At 49.9% G+C, this 22,650-nt stretch overlaps 1 protein-coding gene across 1 annotated transcript in view; it reads left to right on the top strand.

Moving 5' to 3' along the window:
- LOC135290638 (serine/threonine-protein kinase PAK 1-like) overlaps positions 1-22,650 on the top strand; it is a 172,553-nt gene that overhangs the window by 64,353 nt on the left and 85,550 nt on the right. Inside the window, exon 6 of the mRNA XM_064404565.1 lies at positions 10,864-10,963. Coding sequence (XP_064260635.1) covers positions 10,864-10,963 — 100 coding nt within the window. The remainder of the gene's footprint in view (positions 1-10,863; positions 10,964-22,650) is intronic.

Genomic DNA, 22,650 nt, shown 5'->3' with positions numbered 1-22,650 from the left:
CTCGAATCATTTTATGGATGGGAACCACAGCACCTCGAGTGGTTCTATACTGTCGGTGATACACTGTTGAAGTGGCGCTTGGTACCTGTTGCTCTTCTCCCTTCAGAAGTCCTATTGCAGATGGATTCTCAGACAGTCAAGGCAGGGGGTTCAATTGCTGGATGCCCTGTGTCACTACTGCCACTATCCTGAATGCCCCCGAGTCCATTTGGGTCTTTGAAATACCCACTTTGCAGGTAATCTATGCCCAACATACATGGGGCCTCTGGGCCAGTCACAATAGGCCAGTCACAATAGTCACATTCTTCCACTCATTTCCAGTCAGGCTCACATCAGCTTCCACCAAAGTAAAATCCTGTGATTCCCCTGTCACGCCAGAAATGGAGACAGATTCTATCCCCACATGTCTTGATGGGATTAACGTGCACTGCGCACTAGTGTCAACCAAAGCTTTATATTCTTGTGGTTCAGATGTGCCAGGCCAATGGAATCCATACAGTCCAAAAATCACGTTTTTCTCTAGCCCCTACCTGGCTAGAGGAGGGCCCCTCTAAGCCTGGTTATCCTTCTTTCCTTGGGCATATATCTTGGAGGTTCCTTCAAGGGGATTGGACATGTCATCATCATCATACCTGGCAGTTCAGCTATGGGCAACTGGAGCTGCTTTCCTTTTGGTGGAACTTCCTCTTGGAGTCTTGCCTTCCTTCAATTCACACACCTGTTGGGCCAGAGCAGCAGTAGATTTTGCATCCCATCTCCTCATGTTTTCTCCACAATCACGCAGGAAGAACCACAGCTCAGCTCATGGGGTGTACCTTCTCTCCCTCATCTAGGGAACATCTGTATACCAGAACCTCTGATCTGTACTGCCCAGATTTGGAGAAGGTCTTCCTTAATCTCCTCCCTGAGTTTCTTACTATTCTTCTCTATCTTGCCCTCTAATTTCTGCAGATGTGTTTCCACTGCTGCAATTCTGGCATGTGTTGGACCCTGTACAGCATCTGCATATGCTCAGAGCTTCTTTGCCATATCAAGCACAGTCTCATCCCTGTCATCCCACTTCATTACTGCTAAAGCAGAAACATATTTGTGTGGCCCAAGTCGTACAAGTTTTCGCCACATCACAGATGTACATGGTACCTACCAGGTCTGGATTCCTAGTTGATATGTCATCTGAGAAGACAATCTCTGCCACTGCCTTTCTCTCAGGTGTTGGATGCCTTGTTCTATGGTCTTCCACTGGGTTTGCTACTTACAGAGATCAGCTGCACACAGGTATCTTTGTGCTACACTGTCCAAGAAATGTGCCCAGAGGCTGTGAGGGTTAGCCGCCCTCATCATTCCTTGGTTAATGACAGGATCCTGTGACAGGGATCCCAAATGCCTCGCTTCAGTGCCATCCAGAATTGTAGCCTCGCCTGCAGCATCTCAAAGACGGACTAACCAGCTAATTATGGATTCATCAGATCGTTGGGTGTAATCCTTCCTTAGGCCACAAAGGTCCTTCAGGGAAAAGGACTCAATATTGGCGTCTGATCTTGCGCCTGATTTTATGTCAGGAAGTGTTGAGGGTCCTTCTCCTGCATCATCATCATCACCATCCTCATCATCATCATCCACTGGTCGATCAGCCTTGTCTGTGCACTTTCCAGTTCTAGTGCTAGTAGCAGCAGCCATTGGTTGAGGCTTATTGTGTGGTTTAACTTCTGGCTTCGAGCCTGGGGTGTTGGCTGCAGCTTGAGTGACTGGGATAGCTGCTGATTTATCTCCCTGCTCCCCTTCCTCTGTCTGCTGCCCTAGAGCATCTAGCAGTGTGCGATCAGCATATGCCGGGGCCCAGCTCACTGCAATGATCCTACTGGTACAGGAAGGATTCCTTGGAGAGAAGTGGAAAGAACCTGTTTATTTAACAGGCAAAACACCCCCAGCACACAAATTGAACAATATCGGATGACAGCATTCTTTCACCGATCTGAAAAGGATGACAAATTCAGAGTCTCTCCTGGGAGTGGTCGCTCTGTTATCCTCCCCCCTCCATTTTCTCCACAGAATGAAAGAACACCACAGATTTCCACCCTGTCACCATCTCTCACATCATCAACTTTCAGTCCATCATCACCCCTCAAATAATCAACCCTCAAATCCATCAGGGAGAGAGGAGTCCCCCCTTGCACCATAGGCTTCCCCCAGAAACACAATTGAAACCTCTTGTGTTTCCGTGTCACTCGTGGCACTGTTCAGAGAACATCTGCCCTCGTGATTTCTCCCCCCCCATGTCCAGTGCTCTCACCACTGCATGTGGGCCAGGACTGCTTTTAGGGTTCCCCATTTAAGGATGCCCCACCCAGTTCCAAAAAAGCAGCAGTCTCTCAACTTCAGGACACCAATCCCCCCCAGATTTCACCCCCCAGGCCGAGGAGCCTCGTGAACAGAGATCTTCCTCTCCACGGAGACAGAGGGCATCCCACACCCTCCTCGGCCGTCTCTCACTCACTCACATGTCACTCAGCTGAGTGACATGGTTCTGCTGGCTGTGACATCAGAGAGGAGAGGTCACACTGACCTCTGTGTCAGGAGCAGCTCTGGGCAGTTGGATTCTGGCAGCCAGTGAGTGCACATGCAGGGGAAATGCTGGGCTGGATGGGGGCTGGGAAAGATGCCCTGGGGATTTAAAGCCAGAGTGAGAGCTGGGACCCTCAGGGCAGGGCACTGTCCCCAGGGCTGAGGGAAGTGGGGCTTGGGGCTCTCAATGTGGCAGGTGCCCAGAGAGGCTCTGGGGACATTGCAGGTGTCACCAGCCCCCTGGTCCCTCCCAGCCAGACATGCTGAGCCCCCTTTCTCCCACCAGGCCATGTCTCCAACATTAGCCTTCATCCTGGCCCTGTTATTCACCCCTTGTGGGTTGAAAGCAGACATGAAAATCGATAAGGACACGGTCAGGCGGATGCGGGAGCGCGAGGAATTTCTGCATCGGGAGATGACTCGGCTCCTGCAGGAGGTGGATGACAACAATTCCATCATGGAAAGCCTGCTCCTTTCTGTACGACAGCTGCTGTGGCTGCCTTGGCTGACCATAGCTGGGCAGAAGGGGAATCCAGAAATTGAAAAGAATGAAGCTCAAAGGATGCAAGAGTGTGAGGAGTATCTTCTGCAGGAAATGACTCGGCTCCTGCAGGAGATTGATGGCAACAATTCCATCATGGAAAGCTTTTTCCTTTGTCTATGGCAACTGCTGTGGCTGCCTCTGCTCCCTCTGGCCTTTTGGCTGGTCACGAGATGGAAGTGTGGCTCTGCCAGACACAGCACACAGGAGGAATCCATCAGCAAGACGAGTATTGTGAGGTTGATGTTCAGCAGCAAGGAGAAGGTGAGTGAGCGTGAGAAGGACAAGGGTGCAGACAGGGGTGGCAGCATTTTGGCTGTGCCCAAGCCATCACCAATGGGCACATCTGGGATAAGGCTGGAGGGGGCTGTGAGCAACCTGATCTCATTGGAATGTCCCTGCTCATTGCTGTGGGATCACACTGGGCAGTCCTTAATGGTCACTGCCAAGCCCAGCTGTTCTGTGATTCTGCAGCAGGGCCTGCCGAGCACGAAGGGGTTGCAGGAGCTGGTGGACGAGCTCCTCGGTGTGTGCCGAGTGCTCTCCAAGAGGAGCTTCATGCCGGAGCTGCACCCAGTTGCCGGGACGGACACCAGCCCTGCAGCCTGCAGCATCCAGGAGAGCAGCAGCACCTTCTGCACGCTGGTCATCCTGCGGCCACCCCCCGGCCACTCCTTCAGCCCGAAGAGCAGCAAGTGGCCGCCAGCCAGGCGCATCCGTGTGGCGCTGGAGTGCCTGTGCTCCGGGGAGCAGCTGCTGGGGCACACGTGCTTCCTGCACGCCGCTGGTGGCCAGCTGCCCACTGATCAGGAGTGGTACCTGCTGGACACCCTCTGCACGGGCTCCTACTTGGACCTGCAGAAAGTCACCCGCTGGATGCAGATGTTGGTGCTGGCGGCTTGGCCGCTTCTGCCGCAGTCGCGGCACTGCCAGCTCACGGCGCTGCCCTCCGGCAAGTCCTGCAGCTTCCGGCTGAGCGGCGCCTCTGGCCTGCACTGCAGCATCGAGATGGCTCTGGCCGTGCAGCTCGGCAGCTCAGGGGCCCGCCTGAGCCTTGAGTAGGCAGCAGCTGGCTCTGCCAGCAGCACCGTGTGGGCCAGAGAGCTGCCACCTCTCAGACTCACTGCCGCGATGGCACTGCTGCTGCGGTGACAGCATTGCAGGCAAAAAGGAGTTGGGGAAGGTGAAGGGAACCATTCCTCATGGGACATTTTTTGTTTTCTCTTAGGATTCTTTAGTTCCTTATTATGAAATCTGAAAAATGTAGGCAGATCATAATAATTCTAGAACCTCCCAAGGCAGAGCTGGGAAGGTTAACATGATTTCAAATACGTAGAAGTTTATGTTGAGAAAAATTAGACATCCATAGGAGTTTTCCTACACCACTTCTTTTTTTTTCCATTAAAAAAATAAAATATAGTTCTTTGACTCATATTTGGTCTCTCAACATGTCACTTGTGATGAGAATTCAGACAAGTCACAAACATTAGTAAATTGTCAATAGAAGCAACTGTGGTGGCAATTCAAAATTTCATTGGCTCTCCCCCAGCTCCATCTCAACTCTGGGAAGGTTTCTATAAAAAGGAAGAAGGAAATTTGACCCACTATGGAAAAGAAGGAAAGCCTCTTGTATCTAAGCCAAAGGTGACAGAGGCTAAGTGAAGAATGATCATGACATCTCGATTTAAAACTACTGGCAGCTGCCCTGCTCCCAGACTTGTTCTGCTGATCTTCAGCAGGGAAGTGGGGATGTTCCTACAAAAAGAAAACGAGACAAACGTCCTGGGAAAAACCAACCTGTGAAACTGCATCAACTCTGGGATCTTTTGGGCTCGGTCCTAGCTTGTATTGCGAGAAGTGCTCGCTGCACTGCTCTTGTTCCTCCCCCCAACTTAATGACTACTATTACACTAATTGCAAGCATAACTTAGCACCAGCAGAGAACCTCCTCTTTGTCTTCCTTCTGGGTTAGAACAAAACAAATTTGAAGAGGAATAGTCCCTGAAAATTTGTTCCTTAACAGCTCCAAGTTGATCCATACCAGTTCTGTCTAAGAGACAGCAAGAGAGGATAAACTCTTCCAGAAGCTCTTCCGTGGTCATGGCTGAGGGAGCTTTTCCTGCAGCCCTGGAAAGGGCTCCAGGGGCTGTTGGCTGAGGACGGCAATGAGGGCTCAAGGAAAAGAACCAAAGGGCTCAAGGCAAAGGTGAGAGGGCAGAGCTGCCACAGCGTGGCACAGAAAGAGCCTTTTTTTTTTCTTTTTTTTTCTTTTTTTTTTTTCTTTTTTTTCTTTTCTGTAAGGGAATGAAACAAAAGAAATTGGTCTCCGCATGTCTTCTGGGACTTCAGAGATCCCCACACATCAAACCCTAAGTGAATCTTTACCCTTACTAATTAGACAAATCTTGCACGTATCCCTCACTTATGAACTGTCTGAAAACTGAGGCAAAGGCTTAGAGATGCCAGATGAGAGTAATGGCCTCATTGTAGTGACTGCATCTCTGTGCACTTTGCAAACTTGCAGAATTATTCCAGATAACTTAAAGAATGAAACATATTTTGTCTCTCCTATTTCCTCCCACGAAATCTCTGATGTTTCATTTTGTTCAGTGTATTTTCTTTATGGTAAGGACAAGAGTGCGCCTAGTCAACAGCACATTGCTATGGCATTTTTCCAACAGGCAAAAATATTCCTGGCTTCTGCTTACAGATTCTAAATAAAAAAGAAAATCAGGAAAAAATTAGAGCTTTTCACAGTTGTCCGGAGGAAAAACAAATTTGTGAGAGTACAAACTCTGTCTTATCACTTGATCGTACATGGGTTTTGCCAGTCCACCTGCTTGGAGAAAGATTCACTTTGGGAGGTAGATTTCAAAAGTATTCCTTGGAATTGAGGGGCACAATGCCACAATGCATCCCCCTGTGATGTCACAGCCCACTGCTCTCTGACACCAGCCTCCAACCCCTGTGACAGCACAAAAGGCATTGAAACTCCTTGGAACCCCAAGATAAGCAGGGAGAGAAGGTGAGGTCACAATCCAGCAATGCCTGATGTCACCATCCACAGCTTGGTGACATCAGAATCCTCTACCCTGTTGTCAGAGATGAGGTAATATTTTGCTGAACCCAAAAGGTTATTAGGTAAAAAAATGAAAGTTGTTGGTACTGTGTGTTGTTATTTCTGGTTTGGATTTGCTCCAGTTAATTTGTTGGGTGTTGCTGTGAGCTGGGAAAGCAGCCAGGTTAAAGAACTGACCAAAAAGGAAGGAGGATCAGAGGAGTGGGGACAGAAAAGTAGGTGGTGAGGAGAGAATAGAAATTCCCAAGTACCCAGGCAATGGGAAAGGGGACAGGGATTGCCCCTGGCCAGGAAAGGGGATAAAATGTAGTCCTTTTTTGGAGGGTGTGTGTGTTTGGCTCTTGCGGGAAAGAGGGCATTTGTAACAATCCACCTACAGCTCAGGTGAATTGTTACAAATAAACAGATTTCTTTTGGCTCCACTACTTTGTCTCTCCATTTAATGGTATCTAAAAGTTCATTTCTAACACTGTGATGACACAGCAGGCCTTCCCTCCGTGCAGGCCCATGTTGTCAGAGAACAAAGGAAATCCTGTTTCCTAGTTTCAATTTCTACATCTCCATGATGCTCTTCCTCAGCCACCTGCATCACATCTCCCTGGCCCTGTCTCTAATGCCTGCTCCTGGCACCTTGCCATGGCTTCCTGGGAACAGTCCTGGTCTCTACTGACAGGGCCTCTGGTCTCTCTCCCTGGGAGAGGCCATCACATCCAGGCCTTCCAGGCCAGGCCCTGTACAAGGTTTTGTCCCTTTTGGTTTAAAGGTCAGAGTTTGTCCTCTCTGCAGCCCTGCTGGATCAAGGGTGATGGGCACAAGGACACTTTGCAGCTGTGTTTAGGGCTGTGGGGCTGTTCAGCCTTGCTTGCTCAGTAGAATGGGTCCTGTCCAGGGGGCTCCAAACCCAGGAAGGAATTCTCTCTGCCTTTTGTTTTGGCAGCAGTTCTTTCATCTGCACAATGACAAGGCCAGGCCTCCATGCTGGCAGCTGTCACCCCTGAGGTGACAAGGACAGCATGTAGGCCCCTGAAGAAAGGGAATTTGCAAATACACAAATGGTGCCCCAGGGGTGCAGCTCAACTTTTCTCCTCCTGCCTGTGCTGAGTTGTCCTCCTCACCTGAATCCTGAAGCCTGAGAAGGGCACTGTGCCAGCAAGGTGCAGTCTGACACTTCACTGCTGACCAAACAAGGGCCCCTTCCCATTGTTCAAGCTGCCGAACTGTGGGAAGAAAGGAAAGTGTGTCTGAATCAGGGCAGCCAGGCTGCCCGCAGGGTCTTGTGGGCCTCCCTGTGTTGTTGTGGGACACCTCATGGGAACTGACCAAGTGAGGGACAGCTGGAAGCTCGGCTGGAGGAGAAGGTTGGGATTTTTCAAAGATTTGGTTGCCGCAGTTAAATGTCCCAATTCAAGGCTGCTGCTGATCTCAAACTGGGAGGGGCTGTTGACTCTCTTGAGGGACAAGATGTTGCGGTGTAGAGGCTATGTGTCCCCAGCTCAGCGACAGAGAAAACAGGGGTGTGACAGATCCCCCTGGCAGACCCCACAGAATTCCAGCTGCCAGCAGAGGTTCAGCGCAGATGAAAAAAGCAGCACGGGTCTTGGAATTGGGGTATCTTTATTTGATGGTAAACTCCCCAAGTCCAAGGTCCCAAGACCCTGACCCAAGGACAGGCAATAACTTATAAACAGGGATGGTCTTGGGGGAGAATACAATTGTTAACCAATCGAGAGGACTGAGGGTGGAACACAAGGTGGGGAAATACAATCTGTAAACCAATAGAGGATCTTAAGAGAGGGGAAAGGCTTAAGTAAGCCAATGGGGTTTCAAAGGATAGAGAACTGACAAGGAAGGTTCTGGAGAAAAAGGCAGGCTTAGGGAAGGATTGACATCTGAGGAGGGAAGGAGCAGGGAAGGTGTTGGGGAAAAAAGAGTAGGGACAAGAGGGATTGAGGATTTGGCAGGGAGTGGCCAGGCAACAAACAAGAAGACAGTTAACCAAGCTGAATAACAATGAGGGAGCGAGTCTAAATTTAGCAACATAAGATGCAAAATGGGGAACCTGTGCTACTCCAAAGGCGGGGAGAAAAACACAGAGGGATTAAAAAACCACAAATCAAGCAATAAAATATAGCAAATAAAGAAAATGAAAACACACCACAACAACAAGATGTGATGCGGAGAGATCCAGAGAGATTGGAGCCTTGGATTCCCTGTGGGAAAAGGTGCTGCCCCCATGGCCCTGGGCCTAAGGCTGTGCCCCACAGGACATGGGTGCCACCCGTGGTGGGGCACAAGGGGAAGGCTGAGGAAGCAGAGCCCAGAGACTCTGTGGGGGAAACAACAACAATTTCTTTCTTTGCTCTAAAATAAGGGTCTGAAGGAGCCTTGCTGGTGCTACTGGCAGGGGGGCCTCTGGCAGGGGTGGGGAGACTCCTCAGGGTCTGGGGCCTTTCTCTTTAGGGACCGCCGGGGCCGCCCAGGTGAGCAGCGCCCGCCGTGGGTGGGAGCAGAGGGTCTGGGGCTGGTGCCGTGGACAGAGGGACCTGCCTCCTCCTGGGGCTGGTCCTGCTCTGGGGACACCGGCACAACTGGGGGTGGCTTTGGCCCCTGGTGGCAGTGATCTCAGGAAGGAGCTGGAGTTGCTGTCCCTGCAGAGTGGGGTACGAGGGCCAGAGGAACCCTGTCATGACTCTGGAGAGCCCAGGACCCACCACCACGTGGGCCATGCTGTGCCATCATCCCCTCTTGCCTCTGGCTGTTGTCATCCCTGAGAGTCATCAGCCCAAGCACTTCTTTCTTCACTTGGAACTAATTTCTCCTGGTTTGAGGCTTGGCTGGTGTGAGGCAAGGATGCTGCGTGCAACCACCACGTGAGTCTGCCTCAGGGGGCAGAGATCTCTCTTCAAACCTGTGCACATGGAGGATGTCCACTGACATACTTTGGTGCTTTACAGTCCTCATGGAAAAAGATGGATGTTTGTTCATCAGGAATTTTTCTTTTTATTGGGTGGGATGTTTCTCCTTGCTTGAGAAAGTGCCTCTTAAAAGAGACAGCTATATTCCATTTTATTTGGAATTGGACTTGTACCAGTCTAAATATATACAGGCAGCAGCTGGAATTTCAGAGTACCAAGATATTCTCCTTTTCCTGGGGAAACTAAGGCTACAGATACCCCAGGAGATGCATTTCATGCTTGATGAGGACTCTTGGCCAAGGTGCTGATTTCATCTGGAGTTCCTTGCACATCAGTGCCCCAGAACACCCCCCATTAACTCACTGCCATGGTCACATTTCATTCCTTTTCCTCTTCTATCCCATGTACCCTGAAATGATGATAGAAAGGGAGGGGATGGTGTTGTGAATTCTTTAGACATGTGAGAGGTCATGGTCTTATTCCATGAATGTGCATTTACACACAACAAACACGAGAGTTTAAAAACTCACTTTGGTCAGTGTCAGAAAGTAGAGCCGTTAATTATTACTTACTAAAATTTGTCTACTCATGTGCAGTGGATGAGAAGAGAAGGCATCATGTTTGCATGAGTCTTCCCAGACACACATAGTTTGAAAATTATTCAAAAATATTCAAAACCTGGATCAGCTGTATCTTTCTAAGTCAATGCCCTCAAATTCACTGCTTCCACAGGTTTTTTTTAAACTGCACTTTTCGCTTGCAGGCCATCTAAGCCATCTCCTTTTTCACAGCTGTGCCTTTCTCCTTGAGACTGCACAGACTGCAAACAATGCACAGCCTAGAGAGAAGTTCTGTTCCTTTGATTCTGTCCTCATCAGAAAGGCACTTGGAAACAAGAAACCTGGAAGGAAAATATCAACATAGCCATGCATGTTTATCTCCACGCCCTTGTTTCCTTCTTTCAGCTACCTTCTGGGTGAGGAATTCTGGCTGGTTATGGAGTACATGGATGGAGGCAGCCTGAGCGATGTCATCAGCAAGAGCTACCTGTCTGAAGAGGAGATGGCAGCCATCAGTCGGGAGGTCAGCAATCCCATCTGTGCTGCCGAGGGCTTGGGCAGGATTGTCTGGGAAACAGGGGCTCAGAACAGGAGAGGTTTCATGTGCCAAGCTTTGTTTGTGTGTTGCTGCTATGCTGTGGGCAAGTAGAAACATCTCAGTTGAAATGCCTGCCAGTGCCCCTGCACTCACTGAACTCAGTTCTTGTACTCTTATCTCCTGCTGTTGTGTTCTCACTCTGCCTCTTGTGTTTGCTCTTCTCCATCTTGCCTCTCTAAATTTTGCCTGTCTTCACTGCATTCCTTGCCTGTAAAAGCAAAGGTGCTGGTGGCAGTGTTTGAAAGGAACAGCAAAGGAAAAGAGAGAGACTCGTTTCTCTCAGTCCTCAGCTAAAAAGGATAGGAGTGCAGCCAAAGCACTGTTTGCTTCTGAGCACATCCCCTGCAGCAGCAGTCATCCTGGCTGGTGTGCAGGGGACAGTCTACAACAGCAGGTGCTGTTGCTCTTTCAAAGGCTGGCATGCCTTTCCTTAGAAAGGTCCTGCTCTGCAAGTGTTGCAGCAGCAAGCCCTTCCTCTCAGTGGCACTATGTTCTCCATTACTCCCCATTCCCCTGGAGAGGGAGTCTTTTTGAATCTTTGTGTCCTTTCTTATGTGATGAAATCACATCACTTAGTTTTGCCCTCCTGTTTCTGTTTCCTCTCTCAGTGCCTGCAAGGACTGGATTTTCTTCACTCCAACCACGTGATCCACCGAGATGTGAAGAGCAGCAACATCCTTCTCAGAACCGACGGCTCTGTCAAGCTGGGTCAGTGTATTCTTGGTCAGGTGCAACATTCCAGGGATGTGGGTGTGAGGCTGCTTGGAGTGACTGCCAGCTCCCCAGAAATGGTGCTGGTGACAGTGCAGGGACATCTGCTGTGAGCTGGTGACACGGCTGCAATGTGTACAGAGGTATGACAAGGAACAAGCAGCCAAGAGTGGTGTTGCTCTGTGTTTGTCTCTTCCACAGGGAGGGAGCTACAGGTCTAAAGCTTCCAATGAACAAAAGCCACTGCTGGAGGCTGTGTAAAAAAATGTGAGGATTTTTTAAGTCGCCAATGCCATATTTCCTTGGCTAAAGACCTGAGAAAACAGAGCAGGGACAGTTGTCCAGGACATTGAACAGCACATTCTCAAACTTCTACTGGGGAATTCTTTTGCTTGGTTTCCTAATTGCACAGAATAAAATAAAAACAGTTGTTTTGCTTTCTCCTCAGCCGATTTTGGCCTCTCTACTCAACTTACACCTGAGAAGAATACACGGAGCGTGTTAGCAGGGACTGCTTGGTGGATGGCACCTGAAGTGGTGACAGGTCAACCATATGGCCCCAAAGTGGACATATGGTCTTTTGGAATTGTGGGAGTTGAAATGGTGGAAGAAGAACCTCCTTACTGGAACCAGAGTCCTGCCTCAGTAAGGAGCAAATCCTCACTGATCCCGCTGTCTTTCTCACCTGTCCCATATTCTGTGTGCCATTGGACAAAATCCCATTGTCATCTGCTGGGACTACTTGCACCAAGGTCCCCTCCTAAAAATGTCCCTGCAACACATCAGCGTCTGCTGTAGTTTTGGTTGCATCAGTGGGGGAACTCAAGCCTTACCACATGCAAACAAACTCCATTCTCAGGTGTCTTGGTTTGAAAAGACAGGAGTCTGTGAAGGAAGGCAAAAGCCTCCTGTGAAATGGAAAAGGTAAACCCCCTCCTTCCAAATTATCACAATTTCAGAATTAAAAGGGCTCTCAGGCAAAGATATGGGAATGGGAATAACAGTTTTTTACTAGGAAGAAAAAAAACTAAATAACAATGTAATTTAGCACAAGCAAAAAACCCACTGGCAGAGTGAGAAAAACCTGACACCCTGAGAAGTCAGGGTGTTGATAGTAGTCCAGCCAGATGGTGGCTGCTCCTCCTGGAGCGGCGATCTGCAAAAGGGTGTAAATCCCTTCTGAAAATGCAGTGAAGGAGCAGCTGGGCCTTGGTTCCTGATTCCTCTGGGAAACCCAGCGAAGAAGGCTGTCTGTGGTCTCAGAAATGCTTGTTTTATGGTGGCAGGGATGCTTGGCTCCTCCCTCTGGGTGGAGCATCTCCCAATGGGATGATGTAACTAATCTTACCAGCAACAGTGAGTATTTCAATAGCCCATTAGCAGGAGATTATCTTCCTGGCAGTGTCATTGTTCTTGAAAGAGATAAGAAAAACTGCCTAACCCCCAACAGATGGCAAAAATAGAATACATGCTTATTTTACAAGCCAGGACATCAGGCAATACTTGCCTTTGAGTTATAAGTGGTTCCAGTTCTTTTGTCTGTGTAGATGGCTCCAATAATAGGAAACAAGGATGTTAGAACTACTCTTATTCTTCCAGAAATGAAGGAAGGAAACCCAAACCAAACAGAGTTTCTAAAACTGTGGTTTTCAGAGAGGGACTGCATCCCCTGTGCAGTTTCTTCTCGCTGGGAAGCTTGCCTGCAACCTGGGCAGGAGGGTGTAGAGGCCACAGAGTCTCTTCTGCTTCTTGTGAAGTGCTTCTGAAACATTCAGTGATGATGTTTCTTTCAGAGCTGAAGCCACGTTCTCCATGTCACCAAGCCAACACCTGGTGATGTGGAGAGCCTGCCAAAACCTCCCAGTGTTTCCTGGCACTTTCTGGGACGGGCCTACCATTAATGCATTGACTTGAGTATCCAAATGAGCAGAGAGTGACCGTAGGGATGCACCTCTCCTTCTTCTGACCATGAAAAGCTTTGCGTTTGCTGCATAAGGGAAGACGAAATTTTCCGACTGCTGAGACACAGAGCTGCAGGTGTTTCCTGTGTGCCCAAGCAGGCATTTTCATCCCAACACATTTCTGCAGGCATCTTAATGTGTCTGTGTGGAATATGAGATTGTAATTGTTAGTTTCCTTACCTGGGGATTAACTGATGAATTTCCTTTCTTTCCTTCCAATTACCATTGTTTTCAAGAACAGGAGAAAAAGCTTGATGAGTTTTGTTCTATGCCAGCTGTGCTAAAGCGGCCAACAAGCACTGCAGTGATGCCTTTCATGTACTAATCCTTGAAATTAGTATAGCAAAGTCCCTTTTCCAAAAAGCCTGTCAAGCTGGTGTGAATCCTCAGAGAAGCAAAGGTGCTTTTGTTGATGTAGTTCCCACTGAGTAGGTCAGTCAATGAAATCAGCTGTCATGGCAAGATCTGAGGGATATTGGAAAAGCTGTGGCAGCATCGGGGATTGGATTTTTTGTTGGTGAAGGAAAGGCATCTCTGGGTCTCTGCCAGGGCAGCAACTGCCACTGAAAAACAGAGGTTAAACAATGAGATCTGGGAGAGCAGTTAGAGATGTGAAAGCAGCAGGTGGAGCCTCATGTTTCCTTTTTCTCCAGGCTAAATTCATGATAGCCTCAATAGGGACCCCACAGCTGCTGCATCCCAAGCTCCTCTCAGCTTGGCTGCGTGACTTCCTGAGCTGCTGCCTGCAGGCAGATGAGGAGCGGCGCTGGTCTTCCAAGGAGCTCCTGCAGGTAAAATGCAAAGGGTCTGCAGGTGAAACAGGGTGCGAGGGATGGGCTCCTCCTCCATGGAAGTCCAAGGCATCAGATGAGCCCCCTTCCTGCTCACCTCCACTCTTGGTGCTCTTCAAATGACAATGGTGAGGAGTCCTAGACTGGGCTGGGCTGGCAGGGCCCTGTAAAGGTCATCAGGTGCAAGTGTCCTGTAATGAGCAGGGACATCTTTAAAGAGATCAGGTTGCTCAGAGCCCCTTCCCACCTACCATGGAATGTTTACCCCATCCCTGCCCAGGGATGGGGCACCTGCCATCTCTAAGGGCAACCTGTGTCAGGGTTGCATCATGTTCCAAGTAAACAAGATCTTCCTTAGACCTAATCTGACTCAATCCCCATTATATATTATAAATATTATCTCATGTCCTATTGCAACTGTTAAAAAAGGTGCCCCCTACTTCCTGAGAATCCCCTTTGAAATACTGGAACATAGCAATGAAGTCTCCCTGGGGCCTGTTCTCCTCTAGGCTGAATAACTCCAGGTGTCTCAGCTTGTCCTCAGAAGAGACGTGCTCTGTCCTCTGACTGCTTCTGTTGCCCTGTTTTGCAATTTGGTGGAGTGCTCCATTTTATCCAATGGCAAAAGAATTGAAGTAGAGCAATGCAGGGTACAGAGAGATGAAAAGGTGGTGCAGGAACCCAAGGAAGCCAGGCTGGCTGAGTGGTCAGAGATTTGGCTGTGGGCAGGAGGGGCTGTGGGGGGCTCACTGTGAGCCTCTGAGGGGCCCTGGTTGTGCCCCCACCCCACCCTTCGAGGCTTCTGGCACGCAAACAGGAAGAGCTGAGAGGGACTTGTCCCAGCCCCATCTGCTGCCTGGCACGCTCAAGCAGACAGGAACTGGCCCAGGGTTACTGCCAGGTTGTGTGGCAGAGAGGGAAGTGCAGCAGCCAGTGCCACTGGGCTGTCCCTGCTGGGAAGGAAGGTGCCATCCAGCACAGGAGGGGCAGGGCATGGAGAGGTAGACACTGCTCTGTCTCCCTGTGGGAATCAGCACAGTGCCTGTTGTTCAAAGAGAGGGACCAATGTGAGGCTTTGGAGTTTCCTGAAAAGAAGAAACTCCAAGGACTGAAAGCACCATTTCTAGAGCACTGGCAGGGCAAAAATCCCAGCAAGATGAAGACACCTGGTTAAATGGATGAGTGGGATTCTGGGCCAGGTTTGCCTGTGATGGCAAGGTCCTGCACATAAAGATGGAGGTGCAGATGGTCCATCTTTCTGGATCTTTCTAGGAGCCAGAGGAATCCTGTGAAGCACTGAGCTGAGAAAGTCATGGTTCATTGATTTTTGTTGATTTTCTTTTTTCCTTTGGGCAGCATCCATTTGTAAGATTTGCTGAGCCTGTGTCCAGCCTGGTGCCACTGATTGTTTCAGTGAAGAAGAGGAAGCACCAAAGAAACTGAAAATCACATCAGGACCATTTACTTCTCAACCGGCACAGGGCAGGATTGTAGGTTCGGACAAGGGTTAGGGTTAGGGTTAGAGTTGGGGTTAGGGTTAGGGTTGGGGTTAGGGTTAGGGTCAGGGTCAGGGTTAGGGTTAGGACTAGAGTTAGGATGAGGGTTAGGACTAGGATTAAGGTTCAGATTAGGGTTTAGGACTAGGCTTAGGTTTCGGTTATGATTGTCTAATAGGCCTGCTGAGTAGGATTAGAAATTAATAAAGTTTCTGAAACCAAAACTCTCCCTGAAATTTCCTTCCTTCTCACTCTCTGAATAAGCTCTTGATTTCCTTGTAAATTTTCTTTTGTTTCTTAAAGGTGGAAGTCACCCATACAGTGTCTTTGGTATGGTGTCAAATTGGGGAATGCTCATCCTCATTTATGCTCTCCAGACCATGCTGCTTTTGGAATGTAACCCACTGGCTGGAAGGAGGCCCTTGGAGCTGCAGGAGGCAGCAGCCGGGCCCTGGGTGCCTCTTCCTGGCAGCGGGCGAATCCTCCGCTCTCAGAGCCCAGCTGGCAGCTGGCTGCTCCCGAGGGGAAGCGGAGCCGTGCTGGGCACAGCCCAGACTGGAGGCATTGGCCGTCTGGAGTCTGCCCAGGAGCAGAGAAAGGCCAGGGGCAGCCCAGGGCCGGTGGCCTGGCTGAGGATTCCTACTCTTGTGCCGGCTGCCCTGTGACTCCTGGCAAAGGGCAGCAGTGTGTGCAGCACTCTGGGCAGCGGCGCAGGGAGCCGGGCTGCTGGGCAGGCTGGAGCACAGGGCAGCGTCCTTCAGGCACGGCACTTCTGCCAGGGCAAGCCAGGCCAGCCTGAGGCACTGACAGCTTGGCAGCTCCCATCTGCAGGAGCCAGTGCCTCCCACAGCTCTGCCAGGAAGCGCCTGCAGGCCTGCAGTTCTGCCCTGAGCCACAGCAAAGGTGTGAAATGCAGAGTGTTCTGCAGAAATATTCAGGGCCACCAGGCCAGCCTGCTTTGTGCTCTCTGGAGCACAGCAAGCGCTGTGCAATGCAGCTCTGAGCTGCTGGGAAAGAGGTGTTAGAAATAAACAAACTCTTAGTTACCATTAAATGGAGACAAAGTCATTAAAGGAAACGAGAACCTTCTTCTTAAATAAGGATTCAACTGAGCCGGCTGTGTATCTCTGTCTCCTGAGAGCTGAACATACACACACACCAACACAATGCTGTTTTTGATTGCTTTTCACAGCCTTGGGTGATCCCTGTCCCCTTCCCCTTTGGCTGGGTGCTAGGCAACTTATGTTCTCTCCTGACAGCCTACTTTTCTGTCCCCTCTCCTCTTCTCCTACCTCTCTTTTATTCTGGTGTTCAACCCTGGCCCTTTTCCAGCTCACAGCAACACCCAAGAAATTAACTGGAACAAATGCAAACCAGAACTAACACCACCTAGCACCAACAGCTTTCATTCTTTTTTCTAATAACCTTTTGGCTGCAGCAAAATATGACCTCCTAGCTCCCTGAGGGAATCACGAGCCTAATTTCAACATGTTTTTGGGATGATGATGCATCTTCAGTGAATAGGTTTTCTTTTGGGAAGGGTATAAGCACATGAGTTCAAGGCTGCAGGGCAAACCAGTTTTTGTTAGTTAGAAATTTTCGTTATGACTTTCCCATGCATAGTTTTTTAACCTTTCTGTAATATCAAATGACCTCAGTTCTGTGATGATTACATCTGCAAAGGCCAAGAGTGTTGAAACACGCAGACCCTGGGGGAGGCATCAGGGTATTTATTGTAGCAGCTTCTCTCTGTAAATAACCCCCTGCCAGGCTCAACTTGAGAGAAATTCTCAAATAATAGCCAACCATCAGCTTCTTTTTGGGTGGGATGAGGAACACCCATTAGCCCACTCCAGCACTGGAAATATTTCAATGCAATGAAGAAGCAGTGCCTACAGGAGAGAGACTCTTTGGCTCTGGGCTCTCTCTGGCACTTCTGCTGCAAGGACATTCCCCTCTGGAGCATTCCCACCCACAGCAGCCCACAGGGGCTGGGGGGCAGAGGCACAGGCTGGGGGTGCTCCCCTCTGGCCAGCCCTGCGGGAAGTAGGCATGGGAAAGGCCCAAACCCAGCCAAGTGCTGGTTCTGGAGGTGCTGGGAGCAGCCAGGGAGCCGGCACCAAACAGACACATCTGAAGGTCTCTTCTGCCCCGGGTGAATCCGGGACTCAGGAATTGCTCCGGGCCAGGTGCAGCACCTGGCACTTGGCCTTGTGGGACCTCATGAAGCTGTCAGATGAGGTTGTCTCCCACTTCTCAAGCTTGTCCAGGTTCCTGTGCATGGCCATATCCTGCCATGGTGCCCCTGCCCGTCTCAGCTCCCCCATCCCCTGCAAACGTGCTGAGGGGGAGATTGATCCACTGCCTGTGCCATTGGGGAAGCCACAAAAGAGCCCCAGGGCCAAGGCAGAGCCCTGAGGGACACCCCCCATCCCCAGCCTGCAGCTGCACATGGAGCCACTGCCCACAAGTCCCTGGCTGTCTCCATCTGGCCAATGGCTGGTGCCCAGAGTAGCCCACTCTCCAAAGCCAGGGCTCTGCAGGGGGCACGTCAGGCTGTCAAGTGGGACCATGGCACAGTGGGCACACTGTAAGACTGCGGGAGGGGCCTGGGCACACCAAGGACTACAAGTGCCCAAGTCTGGGGGCTCCTCCATGCAGTTTCCAGTGGGCTCCGCTGCGGATGGGGCGCTGGGTGTGGCCCTTTGTGACACAGGGCCCTTGATGATGCTGGACATGACGGTGCCCACAGACCATTGTGACATCAGAGGGCCCTTGATGATGCAGGACATGACGGTGCCACAGACCATTGTGACATCAGAGGGCCCTTGATGATGCGGAACATGACGGTGCCCACAGACCTTTGTGACATCAGAGGGCCCCACCATAGCTGGGGGTATATAAGGGGTGCAGAGCCCTGGGGTGCCCACTCCCGTGAGAGCCACTCTTGCAGAAGGAAGCGGTTCCCGGGATCTGTCCGTGCTACAGGACTGCAGAGATGGAAGCGAACAAGACAATCCTCAACTGCTTCCCATCACCCAGCCCCCTGCCCAGCTGGGGGCAAGACCAGGCCCTCAGCGGGCACCTGGTGGGGGCAGTGGGTGCCTCAGCCTGGCCACAGTCAGGCACTGAGGAGGAGGAGAAGCCCTTTGTCATCATGGAAGACGAGAACAAACCTGACACAGATGACAAGTGGGGAGACACTGGGGCTCGAGAGTATCGCCTTTGGGAAGGGGCGACAGGCTGTGAATTGTACCAGCTGGTACAAGTAATGGCAGTGAAGGCGGCGTCGCCACGCAGAGCTGGGAGTCCCCAAGAGTTGCACCAGTGGGAGGGGGCTGTGAGGGCGGCCTGGGGAGATAGGGCACAGCAAGAGCTGTACCAGCTGGCTCAGAGAGAGAGTGAGGACTGGACCTCAGCTGGGGATGATGAAGACTGGGAATACTACCCCCAGACTGAGCTTTCCCAAGAATATCTAGGTGAGGCAGAGCCAGAGCTGTCCCAAGGAGAGGTCAGCAGCTCTTCCGAGTGGGAAGACTGTAGCGAGCCAGAGCTCAAAGCCCTCCAAGACGTTTCCACGGAGGAAGACAACAGCAGTGGCGCAGACCTCACCCAGGACAGCCATGAAAGCACGAGCAACTTTAGATTCAGGCCCACTCCCTTCCTGAGGGAGGACTACAAGGACGACTGGGATGAAGTCAGCGTCCTCGAGCCGTACGAAGCAGAAGGCAGCGCCCAAAGGCTGTCAGCTTCTGAGGCAGACGAGCTGCCAGCGCCCCTCCCTCTGGAGGCCTGGGTTGAGAGCCAGGCACCGGAGTCACCGTGCGCCTCGCTTCCCTCCCTGCACAGCGAAGCCTCCGAGGGCCAGCAGGGCTCCGAGGCAGGGCCGCAGAGCCCGGAGCCTGCCCCGCTCAGCCCTCTCGAGGCCTCAGCTCCCCAGCCGGGAGCGCAGGCCCCCAGGCAGCAGCCGGCTGCCCTCAGCAAGCGGCCCAGCCGCCTCAGGCGGGCGCTGCGGGCGCTGCGGGCGCTGTTCCGCTGCCGCTGCCTGGCGCCGCAGCCGCAGGAGTAGCGCCCGCGCCTGCCCAGCCCGGGGCTGCAGATGGCGGCCGGCCCGGGGCCCAGGGAGCCCTGGACATGGCCCCGCAGCCTCAGCTGCCCCGGCAGCCCTGGAGCGGCCCGGGGGCATCTCCCCAACACCCACAGTCACCACAGTGGCCAGCCCCACACAGCACGCGTGGGACACGACTGGAGCCAGGGCGCTCAGCAGTGAATCCCACAGAGTGATCAAGGTGGGAAGAGACCCTGACGCTCACCCAGGGCCACTGGCAGTGTGGCAGCACCACCATCGCCGCAAAACCACGTCCCCAAGGGCCACATCTGCACAACTCTTCAACGCCTCAGAGACAGTGACTCCTCCGCCTCCCTGGGCAGCTTCTTCCAATGCCCCTCTGTCAGAGAAAAATTGCTTCAGATATTGAATCGGAACCTCCCCTGGAAATCAATGGCCATTTCCTCTCACCCTGAAAGGACTCCATGCTGGTCTTTTGGGATTGTATCCCTGAAGAATGGCACAGACGAGAGGTGTTGCTCCATGGATGTGACTGCAGGACTTGGACTCACACCATTATTCCCATTTAAGAAATAGTTTAAGAGTTTAATAAATATTAGTAGTAAAAAAAAAAAAAATAGGGATAAGAAGATGAAGAAGAAGTAGTAGTAGTAGATAAGAGGAAGACACAGGAACAAGATAAAAATAATAAGTTTAATAAGAATAATAAGAACGAGAATAGGAATAAGAAGATGAAGATGAAAAAAATAGTAATTAATATAAGAATGATAAAACATAAGAACTATAGTAAGCATATGAAGTGAATAAGATTAATTAGAATGAGAATAAGAAGAATATTATAAAGAACAAGAAGAAAGAAGAGTGGTAGCGTTTAAGAAGAAGGGAAAGAAGAAAGAAGGTAAAGAAGAAGAAGGAATAGTAATAAGAATATTAAATAAATATATACATCCGCACGTCTTCTAGAATCCCAGAAGGCAGGAGAGGACTTTAAAAAGTATCTACTTCCAACTGATCATCTTCTCAGCTCTCGCTCTCCAAGACCTCTTTCCTATTTCTAGCTCCCTAACTCCCATTTCTTGTTCAATAAAATCCATGTCAAATAAAATCTGGTTTTGTTCTCCTGTGGTCTCATTTGTGCCTTCACTGGGGCACGGGCACCTCTCCCTCATGGCATCTTAACCCTGGATGGAACCACGGGCAGGGTCCTTTCCAGCCACAAGCCTTCCAGAATCCAGGGACTCCCTTCCCTTCTTCCCTCTGCTTCCAGCTGGAGAATGTGCAGCAAAGCCACCTTTCCTTTGCTGTCTGCTCGGGGAGCCCCCCTGCTGCTGGAGCTTGACTCTGCCAAAATGCACAGACCCACCTGGGGATGCTGCTGTCAGCCCCTATGCTCTGCAGAACCTCTTCTACCCATTTCAGGCTTCAATATTAAACACTAAGCAAAAGCAAATGTGTCAGATACTGCAAAGGCCATCTCTTGCTATTTCTCCTTGGCTGACGTTTGTGCAGGTGCTTCATCCTGGTGGAGGGGAGGCTGTTGCTGAGTATTCTTCCTCCTGAGCCCCTCAAGTGACAGGAATTTCAGTTGGGTTCACAGCTGTTCACAGCTACCAAATCGGCTGTCACAGACCTGACAAAGTATTGGGGCAGGACACAGCAAGTTTCACACAAAAGACATTACAATCTCACAACATAAGAAGACACATATGGACAAAAAAAAAAAACCAAAATCAAATTTAAACACTGTAATGAGCTTTAAAATAACAAAGTTGCAACAGATGCTCATTTAATGAAATAGCAGCAAACTTGCACATTTTCAAGTGTCTATTTAATCATTTGTGTCTATTTAACACAGGTTCATCCTCACCACCATCCACTAGATTTCCACAGACATTGCAGCTTCCTCCAAACGTCATCTAATCACTTCCTCCTCAATTCCAATTAATTTGCCATAGCAAAGCACGAGGAAGCTGTGGCTGCTGCTTTGTTTGCTGAAGTTCAAGTGTATCCAACTCTGCCCATGGTTACAGGTGTTGTTTGTCACTGAATTACAGAACCAGGGACTGGGTTAGGGGGACCTTAAAGCCCATCCCGTGCCACTCCTGTCATGGCAGGGACACCTTCCACTGTCCCAGGTTGCTCCAAGCCCCATCCAAACTGCCCTTGGACACTGCCAGGGATCCAGGGGTAGCCACAGCTTCTCTGGACAAAGCATAAGGAAAGTGGTTGTGCTTCTCCACAGATGTAAGTCAACCACAGTGGCAATAAAACCCTGGGCATAAGGATGTACTTAAAAACATCAGAGATGGTCCTGGTGCTTTTATAGGTAAAAGAAATCAAATGTTATATGAAAACAGTCAGGACTTCAATGCGTTCAGAAAGGCCTTTCATGAATGTTAGGCAAGAGGACAGGAATTAGAAAATACCTTCAGCCAAGTAAAACTGGCTCCATTCAGTGAAACGATAGTAACCATCTGCTTTTTGTTGCCTCTGTGCTCTTACAATACTGTCCAGAATGACCATGTTCAGAGAAAGTGAACACAGAGCGGGGGAAGGAAAAAAGAATTATTGACAGCAGTTCTACAGCCCTCCTTTTACTTTGATGCTCTATTTAAATATTCTGGCTGTTTCAAGGGCTTGGTAAAATTGGCTTTTGTAGACTGAACACAAAAAACAAACAGGAGAAAAATGCAGCATTTTCCCTCCTCAGCCAGCATACAGTCAAAGCACAGTGGTTAAGCAAAAGCATAGTAAGTTAATTACCAAGTATACAGCTGCTCCTACCTGTCAGAAAGCAAAGGAAAAAACATCCTATCAGTCATCAAATGCAGTTCCTAAACCTGGAAAAGCCTTACAAAAATAAACTTCCACGAAGAAGGGACCAGCTTCAGAGGAAAAAAGAATGATGCAGATAATAAAGATCATTATTTCAGAACAAAAAACTATTTCCAGTTTGAAAGGAAAAAAATTTTTTGGCAAGGCAACTACTAAATATGTCATCTAGTTAAAAACAGCTTCTCTTCTTGTGGTTTGTTGGGGCAGAATGAGCAAAGAGATCTTCTACCAGATTCTTTTTTGATATCAAACACTGAAAGGGGGTGGGAAGGAGTAATTTCTAACCCCAATTTAGAACAACTTTATTCCTCTGCATGATCATCAGCACTTCTTATATCCACTGTCAACACATACAGAGGTCCAGATATTGACTAAGAACTCAGGGTAAGTTTTATGTCCTGCTTGAAACAGGCATGATAATCCTGACTCCCCAGTTTTGCAGACACACAGGGATATAAATACACAACTATTTATGCTTTGGCAGAACTTTCATTTTGCAAAGCCCTTACTTGTGTAGTTTCTCATATATTTT

The sequence above is a fragment of the Passer domesticus genome, chromosome Z (genome assembly GCF_036417665.1).
Source record: "Passer domesticus isolate bPasDom1 chromosome Z, bPasDom1.hap1, whole genome shotgun sequence".
NCBI classification, from domain to species: Eukaryota; Metazoa; Chordata; class Aves; order Passeriformes; family Passeridae; genus Passer; species Passer domesticus.
The sequence above is the reverse complement of the archived record's forward strand: the minus strand, read 5'-3'. Positions and strand labels throughout refer to the sequence as shown.